This window comes from Anopheles bellator, chromosome 1 (assembly GCF_943735745.2).
Source record: "Anopheles bellator chromosome 1, idAnoBellAS_SP24_06.2, whole genome shotgun sequence".
In the NCBI taxonomy this organism is placed as follows: domain Eukaryota; kingdom Metazoa; phylum Arthropoda; class Insecta; order Diptera; family Culicidae; genus Anopheles; species Anopheles bellator.
In genome coordinates, this window is record NC_071285.1 from 53,746,466 (window position 1) to 53,768,059 (window position 21,594).

Consider the following 21,594-nt stretch of genomic DNA (forward strand, 5'->3'; position numbering starts at 1 on the left):
GGGCAACAAGCTTTGGGCGGCCGCACCATGATTCGGTACCGGGTTACGCTGGTACTCAGTTTACTGGTGATCTATTTCTTTCGCCTAATTTTCGCTTCCGGCGGTGACCGCAGCCAATACTATCAGAATTGTTTAAAGTTTTGCACGCTCGATAACTGTACCAAGTGTAAGAAGCGCCGGACACGGGCCCTTCCGCTCGGAATTTAATGCAATGTAATGCATTGTTTTGATTCTAGCTGGAATTTCGTACACCCGAGAATTACAATGGAAGCATGACCCGATCAATAAGTTGCTCCTGTGGACATGTTACGACGAGTGCGGCTACGAGTGTATGTGGAAGACAACCAGCGCATTTCATAACCGCAACTGGACCACTCCCCAATTTTACGGGAAGGTAAACGGTCGTCCCACACCGGATTTTGTTATGAAACCTTAATTTAAATCTGCTTATTTTTAGTGGCCCTTTGTCCGGTTTCTTGGCATGCAAGAACCGGCATCAGTTGTTTTCTCCGTGGCCAACTTCGTTACGCACTACAAAATGATGCAACGCTTCAAGCGGGAAGTTCGCTCCGACAGCCCCATGTTTGGGACGTGGCGCTTTTTTTCCTACATCTGCCTCAATGCTTGGATTTGGTCGACCATCTTTCATACACGGGATTTCCCCATCACGGAGCTGCTGGATTATACGTTCGCGTACTCGATGGTGCTTGCCTCGTTCCACGGCATGGTGCTGCGCATGATACACCGGATGTCGGTGGTCGTCCGGGGCACCTTCAGTACGCTGTGTGTGCTGTTTTTCGTTAACCACTTTTCGTACCTCAGCATCGGACGGTTCGACTACTCGTACAACATGAAAGCGAACATTGTCACCGGTAGGATTCTGGGTTCTTTTAAGGCGAGATTCTGAGTCTAAAATGGCCATCGATTATTGCGACAGGGATGAGCGGCGCTCTCGGGTGGATGCTGTGGTGTTTGATGCAACGCCGGAAACGTCGCTACGTTTGGAAGTGTTTTCTGTTCATCGTCCTGGCGACCCTGTCGCTGCTGCTGGAAGTAAACGATTTCCCACCGATCCTGTGGACCTTCGATGCGCACTCGATTTGGCATCTTGTCACGGCACCACTCACTATACTATTCTATAGGTAACGCGTATCGTTGGGGTCCCTAAGGAACCCGTAATTACGTTAGTTGATTTAACCCCTAATCTTGCCCCTTTCCAGTTTTATCATTGAAGACTGTAAGACGTTGCGAAAAGAACTGGCGATCGGCGAAGACGAAGAAAACCGTAAGCTGTTGTAAGGCAACGTTTCGGAATCCAGCCTGGGGGGCGTTTTCGCAAAGAACCAGCGAACAACTATCTCCACGACAATAATATACAAGCCAGCGTAAAAACGACGATCGAAAGTGACAAAAGTACGGGTTAATTCGACGCAACCAAATATCCTTTACGGCGGATAACACATTGCGTTGTCGAAAAGTGTCGCGTTCCGTAGAGAAGACATTTACAGTTTTAAGGAATTTACATAATTCGACAGATTTTAATTTATAAATCACCAAGCTAAAAACTAACCACAAAACGATTTTCGAACAAGTTAGTGATCAGACGGTTGCCAAAATTACGATTTTCTTAATAAGTTTCGCACAGTAACTGCGAGCCGGTGGCTTTACGGAACCAAGCATCATCACGGAACAAATATCTTAATGAAGTTTGCGAAAATAATAACATTCTATACATCATCATCACGAGCAGCACCGGACCCGAGCAGTGTAGATAGTTAACATGTCAATTTTATGGGCTCGAAAAACTTTCCGCACTTGGATTCCAGCGTTTGTGAATGTTTGCTGATAGTCGTAGCCGTGAAATTTGTATCCCTTTGCACGGATTTCTAGTCAACTTGTACGTGGCCACAGTAGTACGGTGACGCGAGTGGGATATTTTAACTTCCCTCAGTTACCATATTTCAGTGTAAAACATGACTGTTTACGATAAAAAAAACTATTGCTACCGTTTCGTAACGTAGAGAAGTGTACCTAGACTAGGACCAATATACAAATTTTAATCATATATTCTTATTCGATCAACAAAACGATTTTTGGGCTGCTGTTTCTCTTTTCTCCTACAACTGACAAGATGATGACCAACGAATCGCGAGGAATGAGAAGCGTTTCTTTTGGATTTAGTTTACACATTGGTTTATTTCGCGCGGTACAGGCCGTTACACATTATTAATTAGCTTTGCCGCTGCGCTTTACACTTTTTTCATTAACGATAAAAAAACACGTTTACATTTCTGAAAAATAATTGTACAGTATAATGTGAAAACGGGAATACCCCTCGGAGCCTTGCTCTGCTTAAACCCTATCATCTTTGCTTAAGAGAATGCGAATCCGCATCCGAATCCGAATCTGCGGGCAGCTCCGCGAGGCGCACACACTCGCAGGCGTGTATGTTTATATATTTATACGTGTGTATTTGTGTTGCTACTTCAGCGTTGAAGGTTAGTTAAATAGGCGAATTCTAATGTGCATCTTAGTTAACCGTTAAATAGCGCACCATTGTGTCCACCACCACCGCATGCTTTGCTTCGTTCAGAATCACAAGTTTAAAATTTGCTGAATTTTTGCCCCGTTTCGCCCTGCCTACCGGGATGCGAAAGCTAAACAGCAATGGCGACGATCGAATGATCGGTTGCTTCCCCACGTTAGTTCCCTCCCCGCTGCGGTCCCCTGTGCGAGCTTCACGGACTTCGGTAAGTATTGCGCCGTGTGTAACTGGCAAAGCGGACGTAGTCGTTGATCTGGGTCAGCTGATTCCAGTACTGATTGCTCCACAGGGCGTACGTTCGATGGTAGGCGGCAGTTGCTTGGGCATCCGGGCTAACGGGTGTTCGTGCCCGTTGTCGGACGATGTGTGATGAGTGCGCCGGGAACGGCCCTCCGCTTTCCATTTGCACAAACTGTGGACCACTTATTTCTTCCTCCAGCGGGGCACCACCAACGATCACCGGAGCGATGGGGACCGTTGCGGGTCCCGGTGTTGGTCCTGTGCCACCAACTGCTCCACCGGCCGTACCCACAAACAACGGCGACGGTGCAACCGAAACCGAGTTGGAGGCCACAATTTGCTCCAAACTACCTGCGGTTACGAGTGCTGCCGACGTGCCGGCGGCGCCACCACCACCGCCCATCAGCTCGTTGGCCGTTTCTTTCGGTGTCGATTTGGCCGACGTTACCGAAATGCGATCGACATCATCGAAGAAGGACGAATTCGACCCATCACTGTCATACTCGGATGAGTATGAGCTTGCATCGTCCATGTCATCGTGCGGTTCATCGTTCGGAACTGCCTCGATCGGTATCGGTAGTGGCAGCAGTGGTTGATCGAGCATCTCCGGTGGTTCGGGGGTCGAGCCTACGTTCGAACCAACCGTGTTCGAGTTCAGCTCAAGCGAATCCTGTTGCTGGAAGCGAATCCGTTTTGGAATCTTCGCCTGTATCACATCCTCTACGTCGTCCTCTTCTTCTTCCTCAAACAGTGAACCCCGATTCGAGCCGCAGGTGTTCGAATTCAGTTCGATCTCTTCGCCTTCCAGCTCCAGTTCGGCCACCGATCGTCGTTCGTGGCCCAGGAGAATCTCGGCGTGCTCCTCGGCTGTTGTACGATTGTGCAGTCGCGAAGGATCGAGCGAAATGCCCGACGGAACCACATCCGGCACGGATCCCTTCCTCGACAGCTCCCGGTCACTGATCGTGTCGTCGTGCACCTCGAGGCTGCAACCGTCGATGGAGTGAAGCTGTACCTGGTGTTCCTGCTGCTCCACGCTCAGTTCCTTCTGCTCCATAATTTTCGCAAACAGAGCGTCGTTGTTCGACTCGAACGCGGGACACTCGTTCACGTTCGATTCACTGTCGGAGCTGTGCTCGAGGTCGGAACAGTCGACCGAGCGCATCTGGCGGACGGCACGCGGATCAGGGATCTGATTGAGACGGGCCAGCGGTGCATTGAAGTCCGAACCGACCTCCACCTTTTCGGTGACATTGGTGCTGAGCGACGAGCTGCTGCTCTCCCCGTCCGAATCTGCTGCAAACTCATTCACCGCCAGCTGTTCTAGTCCCAAAACGATCGTTTCCGGAGAAGTGATTGTCGGAACTGCGAGCATTAGACCGTTGTTTACTTCAGTGGATGGGCACACTGTGGACACTTTTATGCCATTTCTCGAAGGTCCTGGCTTGGGTGAAGGTGCCGACGATGAATCATCATCATCATCATCGTCATTGTCCGTCGCACCATTAGCCGGCTCCGTGTCCAATGATTCGTCAGCTTTGCCATTTGCCTTCCGATTGCCGTTAAGTGAATCGAGTTTAGTAGCACCGGTCCCAGTGCCCCCGGGTTGGGGCCGCTCTAAGCTTAATTTTCCCATCGACACGGTCATATCGTCCAAAGCACAGCTGGGCCCAGATACGTTACCGTTCATCTCTCCGGTGTGCCCGTTTCGCTTTCCGTTCACGACCGTTGTTTCTTTGCCCTCAGTTGCGCTCACCTCGACCACCGTTTCTTCGTCGGAAGTCGACTTTTCCAAACTATCGTCCAGCTTCGTGTCTTCATTGTTGTTTACCCGTTGAACCGCCGAAGGTGCATTCGCGATCTTTTCACCCACCACGGCCGCCACCTCATGGGTAGCGTCCAGCATTTTCATTGCTTTTAAAAACAATTGATCCGCATCGCGATCACGAATTTCCTGTTCCATCTGTGAGGCGAACAGCTTCTCGTACCGGTCTCCGTACGTCGCAAATTGCCAAATGTGTTCCATCGTGTCCTGGCTAGGCATGCGGTACACGAACATCTCGTTCCCGCCGATATCGTGTAGTATGCGCCTGAAACGTTCCATATCTTTCACGCCGGACACCAACGTGACCGCGATTCCGTTCGTACCGAAGCGTCCCGCCCGCCCGATTCGGTGCAGGTAGGTCGCGTGGTCCTTCGGTACTTCTGCGTTCACCACCAAATTGACGGCTTCCACATCGATACCGCGTGCGATCACGTTCGTGGCCACCAGAACTCGGGCCCGTAGCGCACGGAAATCATCCATCGCTTTCAGACGCGAACGCTGCTCCATCCCACCGTTGATCATGTCCGCAGGCCAACCGCCCTTCCGCAGGTAGTTGCAGTACGTTTCAGCTTTGGCGGTCGTGTTTGCAAACACCACGGCTTGCGTGAAAACGATCTGCCGAAAGAGCTGCCCCATCGAGGCCACTTTCGCCAACAGATCCTTCACATTGTCGCTCTCTTCCGGAAGTTCACGCACGAATTGCTTGATACCGTACAGCATCGGAACCTCCCGCTTTGGCGTGACGCCGATAAACTTCTCGTTCATGTAGCGCAACAGCTCCCGGTCGCGGTTGTTGTAGAACGTGGCGCTGCAAACGAGCGTTTGCCGCTTCTCGGGCAGCGCCGCCACGATACTGTTGATATCCTTGCGTATGTCGAGCAGTGTGTCCGCTTCGTCCAGAACGAGCGTCCGGATGTGGGACGTGTTGAGCACATTGCTTTTGATGAGGTGCAGCAGCCGACCCGGAGTGCCCACGACTGCCGAACAATTCTGGAGATTTTTCCGATCGACACTGATCTCCATGCCGCCTATGAAGCTGCGGGCCTTAAAGTTTGGCACATCGGCCCCGATCCGGTTCAGTACACCCTCGATTTGAACAGCGATTTCGCGTGTCGGTGCGATTGTGAGTGATTGTGGAAAGCCGACTTCCGACAGGTGCGATTCCACGATAGTCACTGCGAAGACGAGCGTTTTGCCTGTTCCCGCTTTTGCCTGCACTAGAAGATCTGCAAAAGGAGACGATGAGCTTGTGTCCACTTCTCCCTCTTTATCCCCACTTACCGAAATCACACCGCGCCAGCGGAATGGCACGGGCCTGTATCGGCGAAGGGTGTATGAAATTATTCCGCGCTAGGGCCTGCTTAACCGTCGCGGAAAGAGGCATCATGTCGAAGCGAAGCGAAGTATCGAAGAACACGTCCGCCGAGCGTGGCTTTTCATCGTTCAGGTTGTGAGCAGCCATGGCTGCGGGAGATTCCGGATTGTGGGAAAGTAACGGGGAAAGAGGGATGGAGATTGTGTTGCGCTTCAGCGGCGCTCCTCGGGCGAAAACTCTTCGTCCACGGCACTACCAAAGTTCGCGGCCCGTAATGGCAAGAAAATTCCCCCTATGGTTTGCTAATTGTTTACACTTTGTGTTCCTCCAGCAGCCCTATTTGCCGAGGAGTCTGCCTCATACGCAAATGACACGCAACACGCAATAGATCGTCACCTGCACACGGCCCAGCCACGGTACCGCCCCGATTGCGTTCGCGAACTGCTGCACCCTTTTTGGCGAAAAAACGGTATCCGTTTTTCTTCTTTTGTTTGCGACGCACCCGAAATACACTTCCTTGCCTATTGCCTTCAGTGTCCTAGTGATTTACACTCCCGAAAATGGATTGCACACACTCCTTACGCGTCGCCTTCTGACAGCTGCGTCGATGAAAAGCTTCCCCGCGCCTTTGCCAGAGTGAGATGCAATGTGAGAAGAGTGTGCACGACTTCATCGAAGGTAGAAGGAAAGGGACGACAACACTTTTCTGCCTACTACGATTCGATCTTCGTCAGTTTTCCTGGTAAACAATGAAAATAAGTCGAATTTGTGCTTCAAATACGATCGATTTCAAACACCTTAAGCAAAAACATAAATGATGCGATGAAGCCATATATTTTCCACACAAAATACATTGTAGATTTTTTTAAATTTTCGCGAGCAAACCGGTTTCATCGATTCTGCGAGCGTTCCAAGTCGCTTTGTTTTGATTCGGAGCTGTCAACTCTGACGGCCTTGCTCGCCCTCCCCGCCTTCTCCAGTCTTCGCTCCTATTGCTCTTTCGCTGCGATCGATCGACGCACCAAAACATACACACGAAAGGCCGAAAAAAGTCAACACGCAGCAAACGTCAAGGAGTGCGGGTTTGGCCAGAAACACCTGGGCAGGATACGAAGGACATTTTGCATGCCGTGTTCAACTGCACACACGCACGCACCCGTCACAGTGCGTTGTTGTGTGTCAGCGAGACAAGTGGCGGAAAATATAGCACCCTCGCACGGTACGTCCTCATTTTCGGAAGTGCGAAAACGCTATTGGTCCGCAGTTCGCAATCGGCAGCCGTGTGGGATGTGAGGTCGGTGAGCATTGTAGCACTGTTCCCAAAAGAGCCTGCTGGTGGGTGGTAGCGCACGAATCAACAACATAAGTAGTGTGTGAGAAGCGACCGCATAAAGCAGGTTAAACCGCGATGGTTCCCGTCATATGGTCAGCTGCCGACACGAATTGAACGAAGGGGGCCAAGCAAACTGTGCCACCTCTAAGCATGAACGCTGGAACCACAGTAACCGTGCGACGATTGCCTAGCGACCATGGTGACCGATGGTGAAAAGGTGCTAAAACCGAACGGAACGCTACAGTAAACCTAGAACGCATAAGTAATGATCACCTAGTGCCGTGCTTGACCATTCCGGCAGGCAAACCGTGAGTGCTGAAGTTTGTGTGTGTTTCCCTGTTTTGTCCTGCGTCCGAACGTGTCCCGCAACAATCATCCGAGTCGATGACTGCGTTAAAAAACGGCATTGGCGCATCCGCAGATCAGAAGGTATCCGGCAGGAAGTGGCACATCTTTTCGTTTCGTCGATTGATTGATAACATAAACGCGTTACATTTATAATTTTCAATTTTTATTTCAAGTTAGCAGAAGAGAGCGCCATTTTCTCGAACAGGACGAGTCCCTTGATGTCAAAAGAAAAATGTTTCAAATCCGGAAAAATGTTTTCAACCTGATGAGCTTGGGAGATATTTTTCGATTCTTTATTGACTACAATATTTGTTCATTCAATACAAATACTTACGGCTCTTGGCTGCTTCGACGGATTCGCATTGATTGCAAAGAATTGCCTCCCTTTGGAATTTTCTAACCTTTTCCTTCCTTACATTTGCCGGTGGGGTGTAAATCTAAAAGTAAATTCAAATTCACTCCTATGACTTGGGCTCGCGTTTCAGCCCCCTTCGCTAGTTATCGATCAGTGTATCAAAGTGGTTCGTGTATGATTTATGGTTATTGACCATGCCGAAACGGAAATTGCACGCCTATTTGAGCACGGCCGCAGGAGGTTGGCAAGGAGGTTATTGATGGACGATTGAGAGGAGTGTATGATAAATAGATGCAATCAAGATTGTGACGTATTGTTCCCAAGCTGCGTTGGCCACATTCCTGCCGCTAGGTAGCAGGCTAGCTGCTGCTGCTACCTTTCTTTGTTGGACAAAACTGTTTCGGGCACATTTTCACTTACATCGCAATTTCGCTCCTCTTTTCAGACCCGATTCTTTCTTATCATTATGCGGCTAAACCCAAAGTTTCTGCTGAGTCTCTGCGTGGCGGTGACACTGATAACGTTCGCCCTTTGGGCGTACTGTGGCGTTGGTCACGGGCTGGTACCAAAGTGGCCACAGCACCATGGAGACGGTAGTGGTAAGTTTTAGTTGTGGTTCGCTTTCTTAATCAGCCATCACTCAAAGGAATTGCTTCTTTCCACAGGGGATCTCTTCGAGCAGACGGAGGAAATCGATTGTATCATTAATCAGGAGTACGCGATCGGGTGTCGCAAGGAGGGCGATGAAGTGTATCTGCCCTTTTCGTTCCTGCAGAAGTACTTTGACGTGTACGGGTCACTGAACGTGGTCGATGGTAGCCGTAGGTTCGATTGGACGCATAGCTACGGCAAAGTTAACTATCCCAAGGGAGGCTACGATCCCCGTGGTATCTTCATGTACTTCGAAAACTACAACGTGGAGATGCGCGATCGCGTAAAGTGCATCAGTGCACTCGAGGGCGTCCCGATTTCGACGCAGTGGGAAAGCCAGGGTTACTGTTACGCCACGCAAATTGCCCAGTTTGGACTCTCGCACTACAGTAAAAACCTGACCGAACCAGAACCACGCCGCAAGGTGGTCGAGGATGGGGATCGTGAAATGGCCGCCTGGATCATACCGAAAGGTAGCTCGCTGAATAGAACGATCGATCCGATCGTCGCGAGGGCGTTAGGACGATTGACGGGAGCGAACATGGTGTTGACATTCTCAACCGGCAAGTCTTTCGATACTGCGCTCGTCCTGCCGATGGATCATGTGCTGGATTTGGTACTGAGCGTAGACGTGCTGCTGAAACCGAACTCAACCCTTTGCGTGACGCTGCAGAACCGGGAAACACAGAAGCTGTACCACGTGTACTACATTCTTGCCGATCTCCTGATCGGTGTGCAGGATGAGAACATTTACTACGGCATCGGTCTAAACAGTACCGGAGCGTGGAAGCGTTTGACACGTGATCTGTTTGTGGATCTGCAGAAGGGTTTGCCACAGTACGTGACCACGGACAAGCGGCGCAAGATGCGGCGCACTGAGTTAAAGGTGGTGGAAGTGTCGTTACTCGGCAACGGTAGTATCGATAATTTGACTCTTTCGACGAGTGAACATATTGCACATTTTTATGATGCGGCCGAGTGGTTGATACGGCACCAGGATCCGAGCAGCGGTGGATGGCCTATTCCAGTGCGAAGAAAATTGGGCTCTGGGTTCGGTGAGCTGGCGCGCGGATGGTACTCCGCAATGGCTCAGGGCCACGCCATTTCGCTACTGGCCCGCGCTTACTACCATTCGCGGGGTGACCAACGCTTTCTGCGGGCGGCTCTCGACGGGTTAAAGCTCTTTCGGATACCGTCCTACCAGGGCGGGGTGCTGGCAACTTTTCTGGGGAAGTACGCCTGGTACGAGGAGTACCCAACGACACCGCACTCCTTCGTGCTGAATGGCTTCATCTACTCGCTACTGGGACTGTACGATTTGAATTCGACCGCACCAGCAAACCAATCGAACGAAGCTGCGATGCTGTTTGAGCAAGGCATGACGAGTCTGAAGAAGATGTTGCTCCTGTACGATACCGGATCGGGCACGAGCTACGATTTGCGCCACTTTACGCTCGGTAAGTAGTGTAGATAGTGATCATCGTTTATTACCGCCTGTGGTCACGATGTGTTGGTGCTCGTTTTAGGAATTGCACCAAACTTAGCCCGATGGGACTATCACGCAACGCACGTCAATCAACTGCTACTGTTGGCTACCATCGACCCTGATCCGCTGATCATCCAGACGGCTGAACGGTGGAAAAACTACATGATAGGTAAACGCGCTCAGCACAATTAAAACCCGGCGCGGACAAGCGTGAAACGGGAACGATTTGGAACCACTTTTCACTGGGGTTTCCCATTCCTAGACCTATAATCTTCTCCACTTCCATTTTGAATGCCTTACACAATGTCGAAAAAACACATATGGGAAACATAAACCTAGGATCGTTAGCTCGCGGGCACTGTAGAGTCATCAGCGTAGAACCGAGTCAAAGGACGGCAAAGAAAGAACGAATTAGGACAGAAGAACTGATGGTTGAAGTGGTAGTATTAGCAGTAATAGTAGTATACCTAGTAGTGATGGAACTTGCAGCACCCGTTTGGCATTCGTATGACGCGGTGACGGGTTGGCTGGCGGTGATCGCTGTTCGCGATATCCGATCTCCTTGTGCCCAGTCGGTGAGCAGTATCATCTTTCTAAAGTATTGGCAAACGGAAGAGATCACTTACTCGTGATATTATCGGTACCTTTAGCGTAAGTGGTGTTGTAAATATGTAACCCGTTCTTTCCAATTTTACTGGCTAGAACTTGTAGAGCGCCTTTCGATCGAAAGAGTGAACGACTCGCTGCACACTTCTTTCCTGTCTGCCGACGTGGAACCCCAAGGATCACAAGCTGTGGGGTGCCCGTGGAAAGAAACCTTTCCTAGATGCTTTCAACTTTTGTACGACGACAGTGTGCACAGCACGCCCGTGGCCACCACTCTAGATAAGGCACCATCACACAATAATCATAAAGTCACAAGAAGTACCACAGGGATAGCGTTTTTTTAGGGCGAGGCTGTAATGAAGGTTGTAAAAATCGATCCAAATATCCTTATTAGGCGCAATGTATTATGCTTTCCCTAAAACGTACTTACGACGGAGTGCACCCTGGTTGCACACACGAACGGTCATGCCAATGACTCAGTGGGTGAGAGTTCATAATTTATGATGTTACGGCTTCTTCTGACCACTGTTGCGAAGCAACTCATCGAACGCGATGGTTTGAACTCCAAAGCGTTTGCAGCGGTCTCGTAGTTCCGTTACCACTCAACCTTTCTTGATCTTAACTATGCACAAACGAACCGGGTGTGTAGGGATCACCAATCGGTAGAACACAATTAGAAACAAAACTACTACAAAACCCAACATTTAGAGAGCTTATACTGGATACACAACCTATTTGAGCGAGATAGTGAGGACACTGGGCGATTTCACGTTCAATCTATTGTTACAGGACTAGTAGCGAGTGTAGCACAATGGCAAACACAGCAATCGGAAGGAAGGAAGTTTGTCTAAAAGTTTAGTGTGCACACACATCCACAAAGATTTACGATAATTGGTAGTAAAACGATATCAAAAGTACTGTTAAAAGTGCAACGATGAGAATGGAATGTTCGACTAGAGTTCGGTGGAGTGACCGCGAATTATTCTTTCTTCTGCACATATTCGCACCTCAACTCGTTTTCTATAATGTGTTTGTATAGTTTATCAATCAGTACCTCATAGTTGTTAAGTTATGCATTACTTATGCATTACTTTTTTATGTTTTTGTTTTATAGTTGCCGAAAGATAGGCTGAATGAGGCCACAAATCGTTTTAAAAATAGTCCTCAATTACGTTGGGATCGTTTGATCCTTTTTATGTTTATAATTGCTTTAATCCACAATGGTATTCTACGTTGGTATTCGATTTTAATACACAAAGCCGGTACATGTCACAAGCAGACACAGAAAATTATCGCACCGTTGCATTTGATTGGGTCTTGCTTTGCAGGGTATAGTTATTAAGGTGCAACCACGAGACACCGAAGCGAACATCACTTAGAATGCACGCACGAACGAACTTAGAACGATTAAGTTTGTACAACTAATAACAAATCTACAAGACTGCTGATCCGATGATCCAAAAATCGATTATTAGTGTGTACCTTTCTGCTGGTTCGCTATCGGTGTAGGGGGCAAAAAATTTGAACGATTTCGTGTCGAATATTTAATTAACAAGAACAAAAAACCGGAAGCTTACATTTTGTTTATATTTCACGCTGTTAATCCATTCCTAGTTATTGCATAGTTACGATTGGCCTCAGTTAAACTGAAAAGTGAACATTATCATAAATAGCAATGAGCCCGGGCATGTAGAAAGGATAGGTGGAATTGTAACAAACTAAATAGCTAACATTGGTAACTTAACGCCAGGTGGCTTTTCGTAGTCCAAATGAACTTAATTAAGTTAGAACTTTCCAAACAATGATTGCACGATGTTATCGGCGGAAATCAGGCAGCAAATGTGTTTTCCGGTTGATCGTCAGCCGTATGCAGCACTCAATAATACCATCATACCTGACTAGGATGGACGAAGGCTGTTAGAATGTGTGTGTGTGTGTTTTTGTAATGTAATAACTCTCTCGACAATAACGTGAGGATGGTTCAGAGTTGGCATCAGCGTATTCCATTGAAGAATGTAAAAACATTGGTTTAGCTCGTTGTGCGATCGTTGGCGAAGCGGGAAAGCGGAAACCGACTCCGGATAGTTTAAGTTTAATTCAGCTCCTCCTACCAATAGACTTACGTCAGAGAAGTAGTTCACCGTGGCCCAACCAGCCACGTGCCACGACAACCAATCCTACGGAAACCTACAAATTATCAATAGCTAGTGAATGGTAGAGAAAAACGGCATATGCTAGGATATCATCGTTTTAAAATTCCAGAGCGTAGAACACCGCGAAAGCGTCACTTGCATAAAGAATAGCAACTATCAACCATACTACTGTACGATGATAATAGTTTTGAAATGTACAAATTTGTAGGTAATTACAAATGAAAGCAAAAGACTAGTAAACGCGTCAACTATCGGCGTATCCAAGAGAGCAAACAAAACCTGGCACCCAAAACGACGGCAAACAGAACCAAACCTGACACGCTCCCGAAAGAGGATTTCGTTTGTTTGCATCGTTGGAGTATTGCAAAACAACAACACTATTACTTTGTATTTCGTGCTCTGTTGTTGTTGTAACCATGTTTACTATAACCCAAAATCCGGAGCAGCAGCAATTACTTTAGGGAACAAAACCAAGGTACGAACTGTCGAAACATAGAACGAACTGTGGGAGTCTTTTAGCTCCTCACCGACTTCAAATCACTTCGTTAAATGATCGCTCAGCAATTCCTGTATAATCTAAAGTAGAACGCATTCTTCGTAGGACCTTTTTGCAGTTCACTTCTCCGTTGGCAGTACCTTTTGAGCAACGAATGAAATATCCAAATCTCTGATGCAAAAGAGTATTTCACTTTCCTTCAGCGCACACGGTACACGAAGCAATGTCAATAATATCATATCATAATGGGCACTGGAAGGAAGCTCACCCTGCTAATACACAGTACATAATACTGATTATGACATCACAAACGAAACGATGAACAAGTGAACATTGTAATACGATATGCGTCATGCTGCACAAGACTCTAAAGTACGGTATGATACGAATCAAACCTATCAATAAACCAATAACAAATGGATAAACATAATTTATATTTATCGCTACGTATGTTGAGCACGTACGAAAGATGGACATCGACGATAGTGAGGCACGCATTTATGGCTAACCCTTGTTTTGGTGTCGAACCGAAGCCTTTCGAGACGATGGGCTGTGGGCTCTCAAATTATCACCCCAACGTCTCCACACACCAACCTCACGTATACGCTGCACTCAAATCAAACGCGACATAGAAAAAACGGGAACCGACGCCTCTCAACCGAGGATTTGAATTTTTATGGGTCTTTTATGCTGAGCAGTCTGGCAGAGGAATACAACCTGGCGCACATTACCTGGGCACCGGTTGTGCAATAATTTTCCAAAGCATTACTTTAACACGCCGGGCGGCGCCGGATGCCCACACTGTGTCCGGGGCCTGCGGAGCCTTTAAAAATCCTTTTCCAAGAAGTGTGTTTCGACACAGGCTGAAATAAAGTCGAACGCCAGCGCGTATTATTGTTGTAGCGAGCAGAGTTGCGTGGTTGTGGATTGGAAAACTGGGCGATGGTAGGTCGCCCGTAAGCTGGCCCGATCTCCACAACCTGTCGCTGGATGGTCGTGGGATAGGAGAGGGAAAAAAAACTCACCACCAGAAACCTTTCCCTTCGAGTGGGAAATAAATTATCGTCCACCGGCGACCGATGCCGCCATCTTGGTGCACTCATGTTTTGCATAGAAATGGTGATTACGCTCGACGGTGATTGCCTGGTGCACTTTTACTAACAGCGCGCCCTGCACACTCGAGTACGTCCCACGGTGGTCAACCCTCGTGCGAAGGAGTTGTGGCGGACATTTTACCCGCAGACCGGACGGCAGGTAGTGAGCATTTGGTCCGAAGATAAATGATTGAAGAATGGACCACGTGACACAACCGTAATCCGCTACACATTGGGGAGATTCTGTTTACGGGATCGTTGAGTGGGCCACAACCAGTTCGGTTGGGCACCCTGAGGCCCATAGGATGTACGCCACACTGACGATCGTCTGCCGGAAGTGGGCGTAAGTCTGGAAAGAGAAAGTGTTATCCCCTGATGAAGATGTGGGTTGATCGGATCGACAGGTCGGTAGATCCTATTTGGGTGTGACGCTTTGGTGGATATGCTTGTCAGCTCATTACGGTCCGTCAATAGGGCTATGGTTTGCCGTAGAGCCAACGCAAACAGATATCTATATTTGGACTATCGAATTCGACGGTATGACGAAAGATACGTACTTTAACCTTCAATCGGCGACAAGGGGGTCATTATCTTTGATAGGCGCGTCATGCTGGCTCCCGAATGCACCGAAACGATAATCGCACATAATCATCGGTACACGCCAATGTTAATCGTTTCGATGCCGTGTTGATTGCTCTATCGCTCGCCACTGCACCGTGGGCTCCGGATCGGCGGATCGAAACGGATGTTATCGGGCGTCCGGATCGCGCCCGGAGTGAAATCAATTTCGATAAATTAGCTACCGTTTTATCAGCCCCTCGCTTCGTAGGCCAGCTGGGTGGCCCGGAACGCTCCGCTTCTGCGGTCTCCGGTGGCCGGCACAAGAAGCGTCCCTGCGGGCCACGCGTGATAGAAGCGCACGCGCTCGAATCTCGCCGCGAAGTTAATGGTAATCTGTAGAAAAACGATCTTTCAAACCGCGCAAGTAAACTGCGGCAATTCGTTCCGTTTTTCAGCGCACTACGTTGGGGTCCGAGCCCCGGCAAAGTTTGTTTGCTGTGCTGGCTCCCAGCACAGATGGCTGCAGCAGCAGCAGCCGTGCCTTTCGCCAGGCGGGAATTATTGGAATTAGACGTAATGACGCGCCTTCCCGTGCCACTTTCGGTAACGCGGGCCCGCGGGTTGGAAGCGGCTCTAATAATTTAATCGCCGGAACCAGAAAACCCACCACATCGCCCGGTACGATCTGGTGTACTGCTCGAATCCTTTCGCCCACCAACTCGAGCGAGCGGTGATCGTGATGGCTCGAGGTCGGCTCGAAAGCGCCACCAGATAGTGCGAGCCTCCCATGCGATACCCGACCGCAGACGGCGATCAGATGTCACACGCCGATCTTAAGTCCAGTTTTTATGGTTCGATAAATCATTCACTTTATCGCCCAAGCGAACCGGGGCACAGTTGAAGGCGAACTACAAAATCTTCTCCATCGCATCGCCGCCGTAACGGGACCGAGCATAAAGTTTAGATTATGTTGATAGGAAACCTCCACCGGCATTGCACTTCCTGGTGCAGGTGTCCCTGAAGACGGTATCCTTTTCTCCCCCTATCGCGCCCGCGTCGTGGTCATTGCGACGATCGTACGATGCGCAACTTTGGCCTACGGAAGAGCGAGCAAAAGAAGCAAAGACCAACCCTGACCGACCAGTGGGCCGGTGGGTTCCCGGTGAATCGAATCGAGTGTCGAGCTCCCGCTGAGAGACCAATTTTCCAGCGGAGGCCGATGAAAAATGGCACGACAACCCATGGCCGGACCATGACCGCGGTGATGCGTCCGCTGCGATGGGCCAGAAACCGGGCACCATTAAATTCGCAATAATATACTCATTATGTTGCGATGTTTATTATTTTGCATACACACCTAATTAAGCTGGCCGGTTGTGGGTCGAACGATCGTTGCGGCTGGGGCCGACTGGCAAATGGCGGAGCATGTACGATTGTTAAGGGTGATCACAACACCTAACGATGTTGTATAATGGTCTTCGCCGTCGCAGTAGTAAAGATGCGGTGCGCTCGTGATGGACTGAATTAGATTCGATCGCAAGCTGGAGCCTTCTTCGGGTCCCCAGGTGATGGTGTTCGAGGCTCAATTTTGCGTGTTTATGGACAGCCTGCGCTTTCTCCCGTATAACTGTGGCGTGCAATCAGACAAGTGTTTAACATGATCATCGTTTGTCGTCGTACCATGCATTACTTTAAAGCTAAGGACTTCATCTTTGAAAATAAAATACGAGAAACATGTGCGGAGAGAAGCACCGCGAGAAAGGCATGGAATGGAATGGAAACTTTTCACAAAAACACGTAAAATTTACATAGGAACATACTAGAAATGGATGACTGATGTAGAAAAGGGAAAAACGATCGACAAAAACGTTCTTATTTTATTAACGTTCTTATATGAAGCCGTTCATCAATCTCGATAACCCTAGAACATGCTTCAAGGAAAAGCCCAGCATTACTTATGGAGTTTTAATAACACCTCTCGGTACGATAAATGTGTTACGATATACGCATTTGCATCGCCGGTGGTATAACGGCTATCGGGATTGAGTTTATCGAAATCGGTCAACCCATTTCAAGAACGGTGGGCACCAGTTCGATCAGCTTGCCGGATCTAGGGATCGGTTTTTGCTAATTCTGTTTACCGATAGTCGGCCACAGATAACCCACCGGTCACACACTGGTCCGCAACTGGTCCGCCCCGCCGCGCCACATTGACTGCTCCACGAACTCGCCCCCCTCGGGAGGTATGGAAACCGGGCAAAAACTAAGACCGGGCCAGAAAAATCTGCAAGCACAGAAAGTGTACCAACATAAAGTAGTGCCCCCGTGACGTGGCCTGACCGGCGTTATGCCGGGAGGCCTCGCGAATTGACAGCTAATCTCTCGTGGGAGCGCAGAAATAAAATCTATAAATCGGTAAACCATAAATTTTCCCAACCGAATCCGTGCCCCGGTCCGGGTCCGCGGATTGGAAAGTCTTGTCGTTTCCCGATCGATCCGCCAAGGGGCCGGCGTCGATTGTGTCCGTCCGGGCACAGGTTTCAGGGTCGGGCGGTGTGCTGGAGCGCAACCGTCGAATCTCGGGCCGACACCGAGCCGGTGGAGCCAATTTCTTGGGGTGGGCTGCGATCGCCGTCCGATCGATACAGGCATTCCGGAGGAGCTGATTCATAGGGCACCACTCGAGCTCGAGGGGGCTTGCCCTTCGAGCGCTACGGGGAACTCCGCGGCACACATCTGGACATCTGGACAACGGTCCAGAGAGCTCCAGAAATGGCGGTTCAATTAGTGGCCGTTGGCCGATAGCCGGTCGAGTGTTTTTTTTTCTTTCGTCCTGACGTTCGAATTTGATTCCGTCCACTCTCCCGATACGGTGATATGGGTGGGTTGTATCGCACCGTGCTTTAGATTAGATTGGATCGGGCTTAGTTGCACTGATTGGAACGGCGGGAAACCAAGCGATCGTTGCTCGATGGTCGCTGGAACGGCTTCGGAGCATAAGATGTCCGACAGCAAGGCGCTGCGTCTTTCGGGGAGCAGCCCAAGCAGGCGGTGAATTTGCATACACTTTTAGCAGGACAGTACGGTTTATAGGTATACGATATTATAAAGTGGTCCATTTATGTATTGACAAGTTTTAAGACAAGATCCAATCTTAAAGACATCTCATTAGCCATTTGATCGGTCAATGTTTATTTTCTTCGAATTATCGTCGGTTGAATTCGAACCTTTTCGGAACCTTTCAGTTGGAACCTTCAATCATAGTTGGCTCTGTGGCGTTCCGAAAATCGCCAAACTTACTGCGGAATCGAGTAGGGTGCATAATTGTTAAAGTTGAGTGCCTAAAGTTAGGGCCGATAGTGCTGGTTCATTTTGTACGAAGAAAGGATTCCTAAATGAATAACTCCATCGGGTGAGTGATGCATTAAATAACTAATCAAAATAATCCTCCCCGGGGCGTTGTGAAAAATCGCGCAAAAATTGAAATCGTCGATCAAACACTATCATCATGGACGACTCAACAGATGGACGACCCAACAGCAACGCTTCTCAAGACGCCTCCCTCTCGGCTTAATGGGCCAACCGTTGAACGGCCTCGATAGCACCGTTAAGCTTGTCGAGTTGCTAATTTTATTTAATTTATGTTCCACCGCCGTCCCTGCCGATCTGCTATACCCCCAAAAAGCGATTACCCTCATCGAAGCCCCCGTGTGTGCAGCCCCCGAAGGCGAATAATGTGTCGAATCGATGGCCACATAAGTGCGCCATTACCCACTTATGCTAATCCACTCTAACGGCCAACGGAGCGATTCATTAGGAATGATTTACCATCAGCACCAACAGCAGCTTCAAACACGAACAGGTCCCGGGACCTGCCGGGAGTTGGGAGCGCACTCTCAATCGTTTATCGGCACACTTCGCAGTGACGATGGCCCAAGTGGTAACGAATGTTTCAATCACTTCCGAAGGATCAGCCACAAAGATCAATCAGACGGGCAGGGTAGCTTCATTCGGACAGGATCTTCAACTTTACTGTGGATCGAATGACGAAAAGTTAGAGAGAAGGAGAAAGAGGCATTAGAGAGACGAACAGACAGCGATGATTGGGGGCCATCAGCGTTGGCGACATCAACGGAATCCTTTTTGGGACGTGGAAGTGATTTATGGGTGGCCTATTCATACTCAATTCGAAAACCACAACGCTCGAGCATGATCGTCATGTCATAAACATGTGTGCCCGCCACAAACGGGCGGCCAGTAACCTGCGTCTGTCTGTGCGCAGCCACCCATGTCAAGTGAAAAATGTTCACAAACCTCCCGAATTTTATTGGCCAAACTGGCATTAGCGTCGCAACATGTGTCGATCGATGGTGACACGTTTACCATTTCGAGACAAAAGCCGTCGCCACACCCGCGGCCAGAGGGCGATTGGTACGCCGGTAATGGACGGGCCCCGCGACTCATCAGCGATGCAGCCGGGGCTGTAAATTATTGAATATGAATTATTGATAAGCGATCGACGGAGTGATGGTTGTGTTGTCTTCGATCGAATCGAGCGACGCCGGTGGCTTCGCGATCCGAGTGACCAAGCTGTCCCGGGTGTCCCCCGGAAGCATCTTAGGTGTTCCTTTTTTTTCTCCTGTTGTCGGGTTTGTTTACTTCATCGCAGCGGGAGACGTGTTCCGTGGAAACGGGCCGCTCGTCAGTCTCGAGCGTCTTTCGAAAAAGCTCCGCCGCCTCGTTGGGATCCGTAATTTATGTCACAAACGGTGTCGTTAGTCATCCGTTTCGCTTGCCGTGTTTGCCGATTTCTGACATCGCCCGGGCCCAGCCGTTCGAAGCGCTGATCGTCACCAGATTTAGGAGCCCGAGATCGTCAACCGGGTAAAACGGGAGTAATTTTTCAAACCAAACCCGCGCGCGCGCCCGCACTGGATGCGATCTTAAACGGCGGCTCGCTGGGCTGTGCGATCCTTTGCGCTGCCAGCGAGCAACCAGCAACGGGATGAACAATTTATTTACCGCCTTGATCGTGCAGAGCGGGTGCATATGCTGCCGCTTTAATATTATGCATTATTTCAGTTTGCACCCGCATCCATCAAACGGCCCTCGGTGCCTGGGTTGGCCGCCGGTTCGCAGCGATCCGCCACCGCGCGACAGAAGGCGTGTAATTTATTGCATTCTTATTAAAAAATCATTTACCCCGATTTGATGGATGTGCGGCTGTCGTCACGACGTTTTCCGGCTGCGGGTTGGCAAGTATTTATAGGAGATTTATAAGAAAAACCATCACCGTTTTCTTGTGTACAGTGTCTGTCTCGGGGATTCGAGCGGGCCGAATTACATGTTTGAATATTTTTGGTAAGTCTTCCACCTCACCGCACCTCAGGCTCTCAGACAATTTTAGTTTGAGAAACAGGCGAACGTTGCATAGGATCTGAGCCTCACGCTGAGAATGGTGCTTTTTCCGTTACGCTGGATTTGTTTCCTAAAAGGTCACAAACATGCTTTATGAAAGTTCTTCCGTCTTGTTGGAATGTCTCTAATGGCTTAAGCATCGATGAAATAGCAATGTCTTCCTCAGCTCAGCTCAGCTAAGTCTCGCACTCTTCTAGTCTTGGAGTGGCGGCGCTTACGCTACGAATGTCTTTAAAAAACGCTTCCAACGATCTTGCCCAAGAAATTCCATGCGCCGAGTTTACTGCAAACTCTTATCTTCTTTATGGCTTGAAGCCGCCCTGAAAAGTTTATTACAAATCGTTTAAAGCGCTTCAAATTGCCTATCTTACCACCAACATCAACTAGCTCAAAAGAGCATTGATTTAGCGTTCTGCTCGGAATTAACATTCTTGGGCAGGTGATAAAACAAATGCCATTTGCCGGGGGTCTCCTCGCCGTGGTTAAGTGGCACGGATTAAAGGGAAAATGACCGCTCATAAAGGTATAATCGTTTGCCAAGATTCAATCACCGAACGGGTGGCCCTAAGGGTAATCATGCTCATGCTGTAGAAATAGCTCGTTTTTGTTTCGCCACAAACAAAAACTGCTGCAACAACGGGTCCGTTTTCGGTTTTATGCGCCATTTAAGTGCGGTGCCCCACTCGGTAACGGTGCGCCGCTCGTTACAAATCGTTGGCTCCAATCACCGGAATGTTTACATTTATGCACTCGTTATGCGGTCGTTGCGTCGCTGTAAACGTGTAGTCCGGAGAAAATGAGCACATTAACGGTGCCATCTGAGCGTCAAGTTTTAGGGCAACGCGTCCGCGCAGTCACACCGCGACAATGTTTATTGGTTTCGAGCGTCAGCTTTGCCGTGCAAGTGCATTCCCCCGTCTAGCGGCCACTCCCCGTAAGTCGCCGTGGCCGTAAACTCCCATTTACACTCCCGGATCCGGGATGCGCGCCGGGCCAGGCACATAATTTATGGCCGGTGGTCAGTCGCAGTCCGGCTAATTGCGTTTTGTTTTCGCGCAGCGATAGAGATCACAGTTTTTAAGTTGCACGAAAGCGAAGGATACTTTTTAAGTGCCTCTCGGTGGCGACAGTGCGTTTCCCGGTGCCCTTCGCCAGTGCCCTCTGCGGA

At 49.3% G+C, this 21,594-nt stretch overlaps 3 protein-coding genes across 3 annotated transcripts; 2 read left to right on the forward strand and 1 right to left on the reverse strand.

Moving 5' to 3' along the window:
• The first annotated feature begins 27 nt into the window (after nucleotides 1-27).
• On the forward strand, nucleotides 28-2,023 carry LOC131214315 (post-GPI attachment to proteins factor 3). The gene is made up of 5 exons (XM_058208701.1): nucleotides 28-166; nucleotides 237-394; nucleotides 458-872; nucleotides 938-1,142; nucleotides 1,221-2,023. Exons 1-5 carry the CDS (start codon nucleotides 28-30, stop codon nucleotides 1,297-1,299), a joined length of 996 nt encoding a protein of 331 aa, XP_058064684.1. The 3' UTR covers nucleotides 1,300-2,023.
• A 159-nt stretch (nucleotides 2,024-2,182) lies between these two features.
• On the reverse strand, nucleotides 2,183-6,072 carry LOC131214192 (uncharacterized). Its single transcript, XM_058208575.1, has 2 exons — nucleotides 5,892-6,072; nucleotides 2,183-5,836 (listed from the first exon to the last, which is right to left on the reverse strand). Exons 1-2 carry the CDS (start codon nucleotides 6,070-6,072, stop codon nucleotides 2,739-2,741), a joined length of 3,279 nt encoding a protein of 1,092 aa, XP_058064558.1. The 3' UTR covers nucleotides 2,183-2,738.
• A 1,570-nt stretch (nucleotides 6,073-7,642) lies between these two features.
• LOC131214295 (D-glucuronyl C5-epimerase B) lies at nucleotides 7,643-10,853 on the forward strand. Its single transcript, XM_058208679.1, has 4 exons — nucleotides 7,643-7,687; nucleotides 8,407-8,557; nucleotides 8,627-10,069; nucleotides 10,139-10,853. Exons 1-4 carry the CDS (start codon nucleotides 7,643-7,645, stop codon nucleotides 10,288-10,290), a joined length of 1,791 nt encoding a protein of 596 aa, XP_058064662.1. The 3' UTR covers nucleotides 10,291-10,853.
• Nucleotides 10,854-21,594: the final 10,741 nt, after the last annotated feature.

Bases quoted from the DNA above. Each gene is read 5' to 3' on its own strand.
- LOC131214315 (XM_058208701.1), top strand. From the start codon at position 28: ATGATTCGGTACCGGGTTACGCTGGTACTCAGTTTACTGGTGATCTAT. The intron at 395-457 runs GTAAACGGTCGT...GCTTATTTTTAG, and splicing joins CTCCCCAATTTTACGGGAAG to TGGCCCTTTGTCCGGTTTCT. The intron at 1,143-1,220 runs GTAACGCGTATC...GCCCCTTTCCAG, and splicing joins CTCACTATACTATTCTATAG to TTTTATCATTGAAGACTGTA.
- LOC131214192 (XM_058208575.1), bottom strand. From the start codon at position 6,072: ATGGCTGCTCACAACCTGAACGATGAAAAGCCACGCTCGGCGGACGTG. The intron at 5,837-5,891 runs GTAAGTGGGGAT...CTCCTTTTGCAG, and splicing joins GCTGGCGCGGTGTGATTTCG to ATCTTCTAGTGCAGGCAAAA.
- LOC131214295 (XM_058208679.1), top strand. From the start codon at position 7,643: ATGACTGCGTTAAAAAACGGCATTGGCGCATCCGCAGATCAGAAG. The intron at 7,688-8,406 runs GTATCCGGCAGG...TCCTCTTTTCAG, and splicing joins GCGCATCCGCAGATCAGAAG to ACCCGATTCTTTCTTATCAT. The intron at 10,070-10,138 runs GTAAGTAGTGTA...TGCTCGTTTTAG, and splicing joins TTTGCGCCACTTTACGCTCG to GAATTGCACCAAACTTAGCC.